This window comes from Phlebotomus papatasi, chromosome 3 (genome assembly GCF_024763615.1).
Source record: "Phlebotomus papatasi isolate M1 chromosome 3, Ppap_2.1, whole genome shotgun sequence".
Classification (NCBI taxonomy): domain Eukaryota; kingdom Metazoa; phylum Arthropoda; class Insecta; order Diptera; family Psychodidae; genus Phlebotomus; species Phlebotomus papatasi.
The window spans coordinates 27,017,438-27,029,064 of NC_077224.1; the positions used below are offsets into that span (position 1 = coordinate 27,017,438).

The window sequence follows — 11,627 nt, forward strand, 5'->3', positions numbered from 1 at the left end:
GATTGAGGAACCGTCGAATCACATGAAAATATGTATTTTGTCAGACTCTATGTCGGCCATGCTTAGTATAAAGAGTTATAATGGAACTCACGAGGAGTGGCATGTTCTTCGAGAAATTGCAAAACTCTTGGAAATACTGTTACATGGAGGAAAATCGGTGTTCCTGGCGTGGGTTCCTTCGCATGTAGGTATCTTGGGGAATGACAAGGCGGATGAAGCAGCTAGAAGAGGTGCATGCGCCTCAGACTCTTTGGGAGAAATTAGGAGAACGGACGACTGGTTTGCTGTGGTCAGATGGGAATGCTTAATGCAATGGAGATGGTCGTGGCAAATTGACGATATGGGAAGATATTGCTATTCTATTTTGCCAAACTGTAAGATGCAAACTTGGTATAAAGAAATGAAAGATATGAATCGAGAATGTATTACAACAATTAGCCGTATTCTATCAAATCATAATGGACTAAGGGCTCATTTGAGCAGAATCTCAATAGTTAATGATCCATTGTGTTCCGAATGTCACACATATGAGGACATAGATCATGTCCTATTTAGGTGCAGCCGTTACACAAATGGTCGGGAGGAGCTTATAAACTCTTGCAGCCCTATATGCCCTAATCTAAATGTTAGGGACATTCTAGGCCTGTGTTTAGAGTTCAAGCATACCGAACCCCTTAAAAAGATCGCGCGATTCATTAAAAACAATAATGTCAACGTGTAAACCGAAAGAGTACAGCAAATAATGTGCTAGGTGTTTGTGAAAATATCGGGAACTATGGTCAAAATAGGTCTCATGACCTAAGACCTGGGTAAGGGGGGTTAGGGAAGGGGGGATACAAAAAAAAAAAAAAAAAAAAAAAAAAAACAATGACAAAACATTTATTTTCTTTCTTTACATTGAAGTCAATTTATTTTTCCGTATTATTTATGTAGTACTACATGAACAAGTGTATTTTACACAACAATTTTAATTTTCAAAGGCAAAAATTTAAGTATAGAGACGTATAAATAAAATTTTTTACAATGTAAAATGTAATAAACTTTTCTGGTCAGGAAGAACATTCTGTTTTGATCAGTAAGAAAAACATAAAATCAATCTAGGGGAAGTGGGGCACTCCTGAATGTGGGGTAGCTTTGATATTGGGATTTTCCTCCTATGTTTAAATTTTAAATGGAACTCCGCCATATCATAATGTAATTTAGCTTCACAATTTGGTTGTGCAGCTAAATTATATCATGATAAGGCTCAATTTTATTTAAAAATAAGCGAAAAATTCCAATTTCAAAGTTGCCCTACATTCAAAAGTGCCCCACTTCCCTCTAATTCCTTCTAAACCAACACGATAATACTAAAATTTTCTCTCTGTTAAGAATATTTGACTCTTCTGATGCATGCAATTTAAATTTATGTAATAAGAATTTACGATTTAAAATTTCCATTTTGTTTATAGGGGAAAGTACTCTTCCTTAGAACGTTCATGCCTTCGAATAATGTGAATTTCTTTTATTTTTCCTAAGTGACTTACACATAATTATCATATAATTATCAATAATTGATACTAATAATAATAGAAAAGCTTAATAATAAGCTGATAATAATAGAAAAGTGTAAATCTCTTAGGAAAAATAAAAGAAAATTCACATTATTCAAAGGCATGAACGTTCGAAGGGAGAAGTACTTTCACCTACTGACAAAATTTCATTTTTATCAACAATTTTTTACAAAAATAAGTACTTCTTAAATTTTCTTTAAAGCATAACCTAAAAAAGAATCCTTGATGTTTTAAACTGGATATTAATGCCCTAAATACACTTATGACTTAAATCGAGAGACAGCATAACGTACACAGTAAAAAAAATCAACACTTATTATAGTGTGTAATCTTTCACACCACTATTATACTGTTAAATTTGGAAAGAATCTTTAATTTAAATTTGTTTAATTTGAAGTTGTTGAATTTTAAGTTGTTGAATTTGAAGTTGTTTAATTTGGAGTTGTTGAATTTAAAAATTGTTGAATTTTCATTACATTTCGTTTATTTTAGTTTTTTTTTGCCTTTTTAGGCATTTGTAATGTTTTTTTCCTACATATTAATTTAATTTTACATATTTTTTTACTGCGTAGTTATAATCAAAATTATGATTAGATTACATTTCCATCAGTTTCTGACTAATCCGTCTATCGGCTTAAGCCAAAAAACGACTTGCTTAGTTAGTGAGAAACTGATGGGAATTCAGTCAAATCATTATTCTGATTATAATTACGTTAAGCTGTCTCTCGGCTTAAGTCATAAGTGTGTCTAGGGCACAACTTAAAAACGAATATGTGGATGTCTTGATCAATTCCATTTAATTGGCCCAAAATTCAAATAAAAGGGCTGAAAAGTGTAATAAAGTATAACTCGTTAACCTCGTTAACTAGTTATAACTAGTTAATTGTTGTAGTTACAATTATTTCACTCGTAAAAAATTGCCTCAGATTCTTCCCTAGGGGAATGTAGGCATGGTTCGCACAGCGTGAACCTTCAAACGATGCGAATTTTCTCTTTATTTGCAAAGAGCTGATTTACCATTTCTCATTTCGTCTTATGAGCTTAATAATTATCTATCTTATGGCTAAGAAATGACGAACTAGCTTTTTGCAAACAAAGAGAAAATTTGCGTTGTTTGTAGGTTCACTCTGTGCGAACCATGCCGACATTCCCCTAACAAAAGTAGTTTTAAAGTTGGATATTAACTTTTTATAAGAAGTTCCAATTATCTGACTCTGAAGGTATCTCCTGTTGCTTTTTAGGGATTCCATGAGTGATTAGTTAAACTAATAAAAGTTTCGTGATTAAATTTTCTTTATTTTTAAGAAAAACTTTTGTAAGATTGTTTTCCGAGACGCGAACAATTACAATGCCAAGGTCAGAAGAAATAGGTCACGCCCCCTTCAAAGTCAAATCCAATTATACTCAAACAACCCGGCTCTAGCATGCAAACTTAAGAACCTCTGTTATAAAGACAGATAGTATCCATGTAGTGAGAATCCATGAAATTATACAACACTTACAGATAAACTACACGACCGACACCAAACGCAAAAAATGTGGAGTGTTAATGAGTTATAAAACTAATTGTTAAATTGTTTCAATTTAATGCGCAGCATTAAATAGGTTTGTTTTTACCAAAACGAAAAGGAAGTTTTAGTCCATAATGCGTAGACTCATAAATTTTGCTGATGGGGCAGTAATATTGGGGAAAACAACAAAAGGTTCATACTTTGCTAGATCATCATAGAGCACAGAATAATCTTCTACAAATCCAGCTTTTGCGGCTGCTTTTTGTGCTGCAATTCCGGTAAAAGTCGAGGCGGTTAGTTTCAGTCCTAAAGCTCTACATACAGGAACTCTGGCTTTAAGAATTTCCGTTGACAGTCCAATTCCACGATATTTTGGTAGAACAAGAAGACCTCGTGCATTCAGATATTTATCCACTTCATAACGACCAAAAGGATCAGCTTTACTTTCGATGAACTCAAAAGTTTTCCTAATGTTTTGTACCTTCTTATTGGTAATTTCTTTTACATCATCTTCTACATTTTTCTCATGCACTTCTAAGAAGTTAACACCACAAATTTCATCAGAACCATCTTTAAAACACACCAAAGTTATTTTTTGAGCTAAAACGTACTCCCAAAAATCTGCTGATTTTCCTTCAACTACTTCGTCATTGGCACGATCTGCAGGGGAGTATTTTATTTTAAATTTAGTATTTTAAAAGCAAAATATTCAAAAGACAAACCTAAAGCTTTACATATAACTTCATCTCGAATGAAAATTGTACGCATGAGGTGTAGGGCTTCTTGGTAGCGATTCTCAGGTAAATCTTGGATCTTATACTTAACAATCTTTCCAGAATCAGGATCTTTTGCTTCAAATGTCAGCCAAACACTAGGAAATGGCACTATTTCAGGTCTTTTCCAATGCATTTTTGCTATATCTAAACCAATAAGTACTTCACAATTGAAAAGAACAATGAAGAAACTATAGCACTTCAGTTAAAGAATACTGTACTACCTCACCAACTGATAGTAGGAAATATTATGAAAATAACTGACTTATCACACAATTAACTTATTAAACTTTTAGAAGAATGTAACACAACATCTCACACAGCATATTTTTTGACAACTATGACCTATCACCACGCAGCTTAATAGAAATACCTAAATAATCCTACAGTAAATCTTCAACACACAAAAACAGCGTAAGACATAAACATAGAGATGAGATAAATACCTAAATATTTTTCAACACACATTGTGAAAAACACAAAATTATGCGAAAAGTCAGATGATCATCAAATGGAGTACAAATCCAGCTGGAACGAAAGTCTTTTCTTCTCAGAGCTTTCGTTGATAATATTCAAAAGTTCTCTAAACCATTGAAAACGTCCTTGAGTACGACAAAAATGTGTACAGAACATATGAGATTCTAAAATAAAGTTAGTCAGGACCATTACTTAATATGTAATTCTTAGCATGAAATTCTACGTTTATTCTTCAAATTTCAGAGAGAGATCAATATAAATAATTCTTTTTTTTTTGTTTGGAAATTACCAAAACTAAAGGTCAAACACTGAGAGAAAGTTCGTATCTGGTAAAATGTAAGTAATATGATGTTTTTTTTCTGTAATAGAGTAGAGTCAGTACTTTTCGCCACCATTAAGCTTTAGGGGCCTCGTAAGGTGTGAATTAAGGTAAGTGAAATAAGGTGCGTTTGTCAGACTAAAATGAATTTTTGTATAAAGATACTCTATAAAGTTATCTATCTGGGCCAATCCATCTCAAGACGACCGAGGAAAGCGCAAATCGCGGGTTCATGGTCTTAGATTTTTTTGAATTTTACATATGTTAAAGTACACGATAAAATAATATAGGGTGAAAGGAACGTCTGTTCGACAGGGAACCCCTATTGACACTCTCATCAAAACATTGAAATTTATTTAATATAAATTGTTTATATCTAGTGAAATTCATGTAATCTGACCTGCTTTCCTTTAACCTACCCTTTTCTAGAACTGTTCTGCGAATTTAAGAAGGTTTTAAAAAGGTTTAAGCAATTTCAATTGTCGACGTGGAGAAATTTCAAGATTCTTATGAAAAAGTGTAAGAAAGAAGCTTTTACAAAAATAATTTTTTTCTATTTTTTTTTAATAAAATGAACGTATATCTGTTGCATAACAGTCAAAAAATAACTAAATTTTAATTTAATACACAATTTGCATCAATTTATTTTAATTAAAATGAATTTAGTTACAGTGTCAATAAACCGAGACAAAATCGTCGATTTCAACGTCTATTGACAGGTACAGATACAGATTGCCGACTTTTGTATTAGCTTGATAGATGAAGAAGAATAAGAAGAATGAATAAAAGTAAACAAAGTTGCTGCATTTTTGTGAAAGAAATAGTGAAATTACTAACAAGTTAAGTGTTTGTGCGCAAAAAAGACTAAGAATGTTTGTTGGTGAGTTGCCACTGGTGATATTTTTATAGTAGAACTTCCTTCAGCTCTAGCACTGCAGAAATCTAATGCGTGACAAAAATTTCGACTGCACCAGAGATGCCCCAGTGGAAAGAGTATTGTCTATAAGCTGTTGAGAGAGAATTCTTAAGGAGAGTGTCAAGTTTTATAAATCTGAAAGCTGCCCATTGCATCCTGTAAGGAATACAATGTAAGATTATGAGGATAGAGAAGTTTATCATCACGAGAATGGCTGCTGTGAAGGGACATAAGATTTACAGAAATCTCTGTGAGGAAGAGTTTCTTACGGAAGGACGGGGCATTCTGGATGGAGATTTAATAGATTCCCTGGTTGGCAGTCCCCCAGATGGAGTCATCCAGTGCAATAAGGAAGTTTTCAGCCAAAATCTCAATCAAAGGTGTAAAGAAAAAGTGTCCAATAGGTGTTCAAATTTCGTGTGTCAATAGATACCGAAAGTGTCAATAGATATGGCATTTAGTCATGATCTTAAAAAATACAGTTTTTTTTAGTTTTTCAAACATTTTGAGAAAAGTGAATGATACTGAATGGTAGTCAAATTAATAAGTTGATATAAGTTAATATTTAAACACAAAAAAATTTAATACAATAGAAGATATCAGTCAGGAAAGTTACGAAAGTTCTTAAAGTGTCAATAGACGTTCCTTTGACCCTACCCCTATTTTTTTTTCGCCCAAAAAAAGTCCTGGCCGGAGACACATGGCGTCAAAGATGGCGTCTTGCGCTTTATTCGTCAATTGAGATTTTTGGCAAATATTTCAAAATGCTCTATTTCGCGAACGGGTTGAGATTTCTTCTTACTCTTTTTTTATTTGAAAGATAATTTTATACTCTTTAAAACGATATACTAGTTTTCGTATTATCTGCTCAAGTTTTTTTGTAACCGTCTTTTAATTTTTTTTTTTATTTTTTATTTTATTTTTTAATTTTTATTTTATTTTTTATTTATTTTAATTTTTTTTTTTTGAAAAAAATTAAAAATTAATTTTTCTCAAAAACCCCATTCTCAAAATTTTTTATTTTTTTACTGTTGATCAGTAACATTGAGTACTACATTCCATGAAAAGGCGAGCTTCCACTTTTGCGCTTATTTTTTTAAAAAAAATACTCAAATTTTAACAACATTTTCAAAAAAGAAAAAATACCAGTTAAACTCAAAATTTTGAGTTCAATTTTTCAGGGAATACAGTACAATTTTATTTAGATTTTTGATTAAGTTTATACATACGATGTATATAATTGAAAGTCTATCTTAATTTGAAAGTTATTATTATACCGACTACATAAAATTAAAATAAAGAGGTGGCAAAGCGTCCTAACATTGCGTAGTGCTCAAACTCACGAAATAGAGCTCTCCATGAATTAGATTCTCGCATGATCTTTTGGTATTTACTTGTCTACTAGAAATCAAATTGATTCATAAATCACAAAAGCATTTTAAAATCAAATAGTAAAGAAATGATCATATTAGAATGTTTTGGCATGTGTTAAAAGCATACGGATAAAGCAAAAAATGTAAACACGAAAAACATATGTAAGTCATTCTTGAATATTTAACCGATTCATTACTGATTTGAAGATCAGTTATACTTTGACTCTTAAAAATTCAATAAAGTGATTTTTTAGGTCATAGGTGTATTTGGACGAAATGTTCGCCTAAACCACCTCCAAAACATATCCAAAGAAGAGAGAAAACCGGAAGTTGATATCACTTACCGTTTAAGCTTTAAGCTGTAGTTCGGTGACAAGTTGAAAAAAATTGATTATATAACTGCTCTCCCTTGACTTCGAGTAGTAAAATACTGAAATGTAAAGAAAGCACTTTTTCTAAATTTATTGGAGCTCTTCAAAGAACTTACTTCTTCAAAAATGTACATAGTAAAAGATCATAAAAATAACAATTCTATAGAAAAAGTAGGTAATACATTTTATTTTAATAATAGGTTTTTTTTATTTAAAAATATATTAAAAAGTTTTTTTATAGAGTTATGGAACTAAAACAATGAACATCAAAAAATTAAACTTGGTCAGTAAAATACTGAATTTTAATTTAAACAAATCCTAAATAATTACAGAAAAGGTCTATAACATCTCACATGATTGCAGATAAAATGAAAACCTCTCACTGTTTTAAAATTCTAAATTGAGTGCTGGATTTAATTTTTTACTACTCATTTGTGTAATATCATAAAATATCGAACAAAAATGAAAATAAAAAACCCAATATTATTAAATAATAATCTATGTCTATTTAGCTTGTGCTAATGAGAGTCCAAAAAAGGAGCAACTTAGACTGATCCTTAATACAATATATCGCTGGATTGTGTGCAATATTTTGTTACTCCGTTTAAATTCACTGATCTAGTTTCTAGTACAAACATTACGTTTTTCCCTTACAATTGCACATTTTAATAAATTTCTTTCGGATTGAAATAGTTTCAAATGGATTCAATGGTGTCAATGGATATGTAAATAATTAAGCGACACCACTGAAATCGCATAAATATATTTTTTTTAATTTTGAAAAAAAGTGAACTATGAATTAGTTTAAATCAGATATAAATCGATGACGATATAAAAGATGCTAAATTCGAAAGAACTTGGCGGGAAACTCAAACTTATGCAGCGTGATTCTATATAATTCCAATAAAAATAATATATAGGGGAAATGCTTCTAATTTTGTCCAGTTTCTTATTTTGGACACTTTGAGGATAACATTGGACACTAAAAATAAATTGATTAAAATGATGGATTTTTATTCCAATATTTGATGAATAATGAATTCTATCTAAATATTTGTTCTTTTTGGAATATTTTAACACTAAATACGTTAAAATTTGAATATGATTTGAGTTGAAATTGCTTTGTTGAAAATTCAGTGTGAGCAATTGCTTACGAGAAATATGACAGAACTTCGTGGCTTACTTCAGTCTTATTTAGTTTTGGTGAAGTACTAACAAAGTTTGTTCGCTGTTTTTGAGTGATATTATTGAATATTCATTGAATATTGTGTTGATTCACGTTACTGATGATTTGTACATTTGACCTGAAGTGAGATTTGCCTTGTGAATTATATTTTTCGTGTGAAAAATGGGAATTTTTTTAAGACATTCACCAGTGAGGTGATGATTCTTATTTTGGACAGGTGTTTTTCTCACGAAATTTCGTGAAGTTTTAGCTTTTGTGATGACTAGGTTGGACAAATGCCTGGAGAAATGAAGGAGCATCATCTCTACGAAAGAGATGCAGTGAGAAATGCCTTGAAAGGCTCCCGGAAAGGGCAGGGAATGAGCGAATCCGCACGTACTTGGAGTACCGAAGTCAACTCACTTTAATGAATGATATGGAAAGTTTCCGGGCTTCTTGTGACATTCCACGTTTCCCTTACATGACCAGGAAGAGGACTTGATAAGATTGGTTCATAAAATGAAGAACAATGGGCATCCTATTGAGGCGGATTATCTGTCCAAATTTACAGACAAGTTGTAAAAATTAATAACCAAGTTGTCCAAAATAAGAGTCAAATTCACCTCTACATATCAATTCATTTTTAAACGTATTAAAACTAATTTTAGTAAAAATGAGATGATAAATAGCTTGCCAAGTTTCTAAACAATCCTTCTGAAAAGAGAGTAACAAGAAAAGTCAATTAGTATTGAAAATATGGCACTTCAAACTTAGGATATCGATGCTTATATGCAGACTGTCCAAAATTATAAGCACTTCCCCTACCAATAAAAAACGTCCTTTAACAAAGAAAATAATACGGAATCAATTTTAAGACATAATAAAATTCACTAATTCAAGCATATCACAAGAAGTAGGATAATTTACGATTCAATTCAAAGTACGTCGATTTTTCTAAATCTTAAGAATTTTCTAAAAAGTGAAAAGACTAGTGTAAAAACAAAAAAATACTGACCAAACAATTTGTAATAATAGTGATATTTCAGTATCAGGGTGGAATGATAACTTTTCAATTCTATTGACTGAATAGTATCGATAAATTTTTATCTGCTAGATTTAACAAATGACGAATTTTTAAAGATTATTGTACCATGCGACTGTTGATAATTTCCTTTTTATATTACATTCCTTACAAAAGGTAAAGCTATCATTTTAATTTTTCTGAATCGACTGTCGATACTATCAGAAAGAAGTTATGATGTCACCTCAGGAGGGGAATTCTGTAACACTCTGGCAATGCCATTATGACAAATTGGGCTCGAATCTTAGGAGAGTTTTTGGAAAATGCGATTCTGATGATATTGCTATTTGAGCTTACGTGGCATTGTCAGAAGTCACATATTTGAGATTTCTGGCAATTCAAATGACAATGAATTTTGTTAAACAAATCAATCAAGACGTACGTAATTTTCATAAAATCATCAAGTAAAGAGATTTCATTAAAAAATCAATGAATTGCATTTTCAAACACATATGATATGACAAAAAAAAGCTCGAATGGCATTGTCAGGTTTCGAACTCACGCGGTTTTCATTCGAACTCACGCGTGACAATGCCACGAAAATTACAGAATTCCCCTACAGCCTACAGGATTTAGTACTGGAAATTTATTACTTTTGAGAACTTTTATTACAAATTCTTAGATGTTAGATGCCACGTATTGTTTGAAAAAATTTCATGAACTATCGAACTATCATTTAATAAAATTTCGAATAGATTCGACAAAATATAAACTCTGCTAGTTAACATAGTTACAAAAAGTTGTTCTTTTATTTTAATGATTTATTTTACTCAAAATTATCCACTGAGCAATACCATTTGTCAATAAAATGATTTACTGAAAATTTTATATATTACATCTCAGAACTAATCCTTAAACTTAAGGCTCATAAATTTTACATAAGGAGATGAAACATTAGGAAATTCAACAAAAGGTTCACCTTTAGCGAGATCTTCGTAGAGTACCGAATAGTCTTCAACGAATCCGGCTTTTTTAGCACAACCCTGAGATGCTGTACCTGTAAAAACTGTTCCAGATAATTTAAGTCCAACAGCTTTTCCCAGAGGTTCCCTGGCTTTTAGTATTTCTGTAGATAAACCTAGTCCACGATACTTTGGCACAACTAAAAGACCCATAGCATGAAGATATTTATCCACTCCATAACGATTGTAAGGATCAGCTTTAGCTTTGATAAATTCCATAGTTTTAACTAGATCCCGAATTTTCTTACTAGGAAGCTTTTCTTCTGGTTGTTTTGAATCTCTCTCGAGAACTTCCAGCAAATTCAAACCACAAATCTCATCAGATCCCTCCTTGAAACAAACAACTGTGATTTTTTGTTTCAGGATATTCTCCCAAATATTATCTCCCTCAAAAGTTGTATCATTGATGAGGTCTAGAAAAAACTATATTGATTACTTAATAAAGATTTAAATGTTTTTATGACACGAACCTAGAGATTTGCACATAGTTTCATCTCGGATGAATAGTGTTGCCATTAACATCAAAGCCTCATCGTATCGATCTTCCGGTAAATCCTGCACGCGATACTTCACCATCTGCCTTGTATCCGGGTCTTTAGCTTCAAAAGTCCACCAAACTTGAGGAAAATCTATATTTTCTGGTCTTTTCCAAGTCATTTTTGAATTTTTTTTTAACAAGTGAAACCGAATAACTACTGCACTCAGTGAAAAATTCTTGCCAACTGAGGGATATCTCCTGAATTTTTTTGCACTAGTCTAACATTAAAAATGTTCAAAACACTTTATCGAAACAATGAAGATAAGATAAAGTGATGTATGAAAAAAACATATCGGAAGTACGACGATCGTTTTTGCTGAAATAAGTCGTCAGCTTATCATCTTCGTTGGTCTATTTTAATCCCTTGAACAGAGTCTGCGTCTCGTAATGATGGAATATTTAGCCAGTCACCGTGACAAAATGTGTCGAGTGACATCTCTCTCATCAAGATACACCTCCATTCACGTATCAATTGCACTATAAATTAATGGTTGTTTATATCATTAAAGCAGCGGAGAAAATAAAGGAATAAATTGAAAAATCAAAAACTTTTCCTTCTTTCCAAACATTCAAATTGTGAATTGATTG

At 31.7% G+C, this 11,627-nt stretch overlaps 2 protein-coding genes across 2 annotated transcripts; both read right to left on the minus strand.

The window, feature by feature from the left end:
• Positions 1-2,832: 2,832 nt before the first annotated feature.
• LOC129807394 (uncharacterized) lies at positions 2,833-4,168 on the minus strand. The gene is made up of 2 exons (XM_055856627.1): positions 3,787-4,168; positions 2,833-3,724 (listed from the first exon to the last, which is right to left on the minus strand). Exons 1-2 carry the CDS (start codon positions 3,971-3,973, stop codon positions 3,189-3,191), a joined length of 723 nt encoding a protein of 240 aa, XP_055712602.1. The 5' UTR covers positions 3,974-4,168; the 3' UTR covers positions 2,833-3,188.
• A 1,782-nt stretch (positions 4,169-5,950) lies between these two features.
• Positions 5,951-11,256, minus strand: LOC129807397 (uncharacterized). The gene is made up of 2 exons (XM_055856630.1): positions 10,972-11,256; positions 5,951-10,914 (listed from the first exon to the last, which is right to left on the minus strand). Exons 1-2 carry the CDS (start codon positions 11,156-11,158, stop codon positions 10,385-10,387), a joined length of 717 nt encoding a protein of 238 aa, XP_055712605.1. The 5' UTR covers positions 11,159-11,256; the 3' UTR covers positions 5,951-10,384.
• Positions 11,257-11,627: the final 371 nt, after the last annotated feature.

Excerpts from the sequence above, each read along its gene's own strand:
- LOC129807394 (XM_055856627.1), bottom strand. The coding sequence starts at position 3,973 with ATGCATTGGAAAAGACCTGAAATAGTGCCATTTCCTAGTGTTTGGCTG. Across the intron at positions 3,725-3,786 it reads AGTTATATGTAAAGCTTTAG|ATCGTGCCAATGACGAAGTA; the intron begins GTTTGTCTTTTG and ends ACTCCCCTGCAG.
- LOC129807397 (XM_055856630.1), bottom strand. The coding sequence starts at position 11,158 with ATGACTTGGAAAAGACCAGAAAATATAGATTTTCCTCAAGTTTGGTGG. Across the intron at positions 10,915-10,971 it reads AACTATGTGCAAATCTCTAG|ACCTCATCAATGATACAACT; the intron begins GTTCGTGTCATA and ends AGTTTTTTCTAG.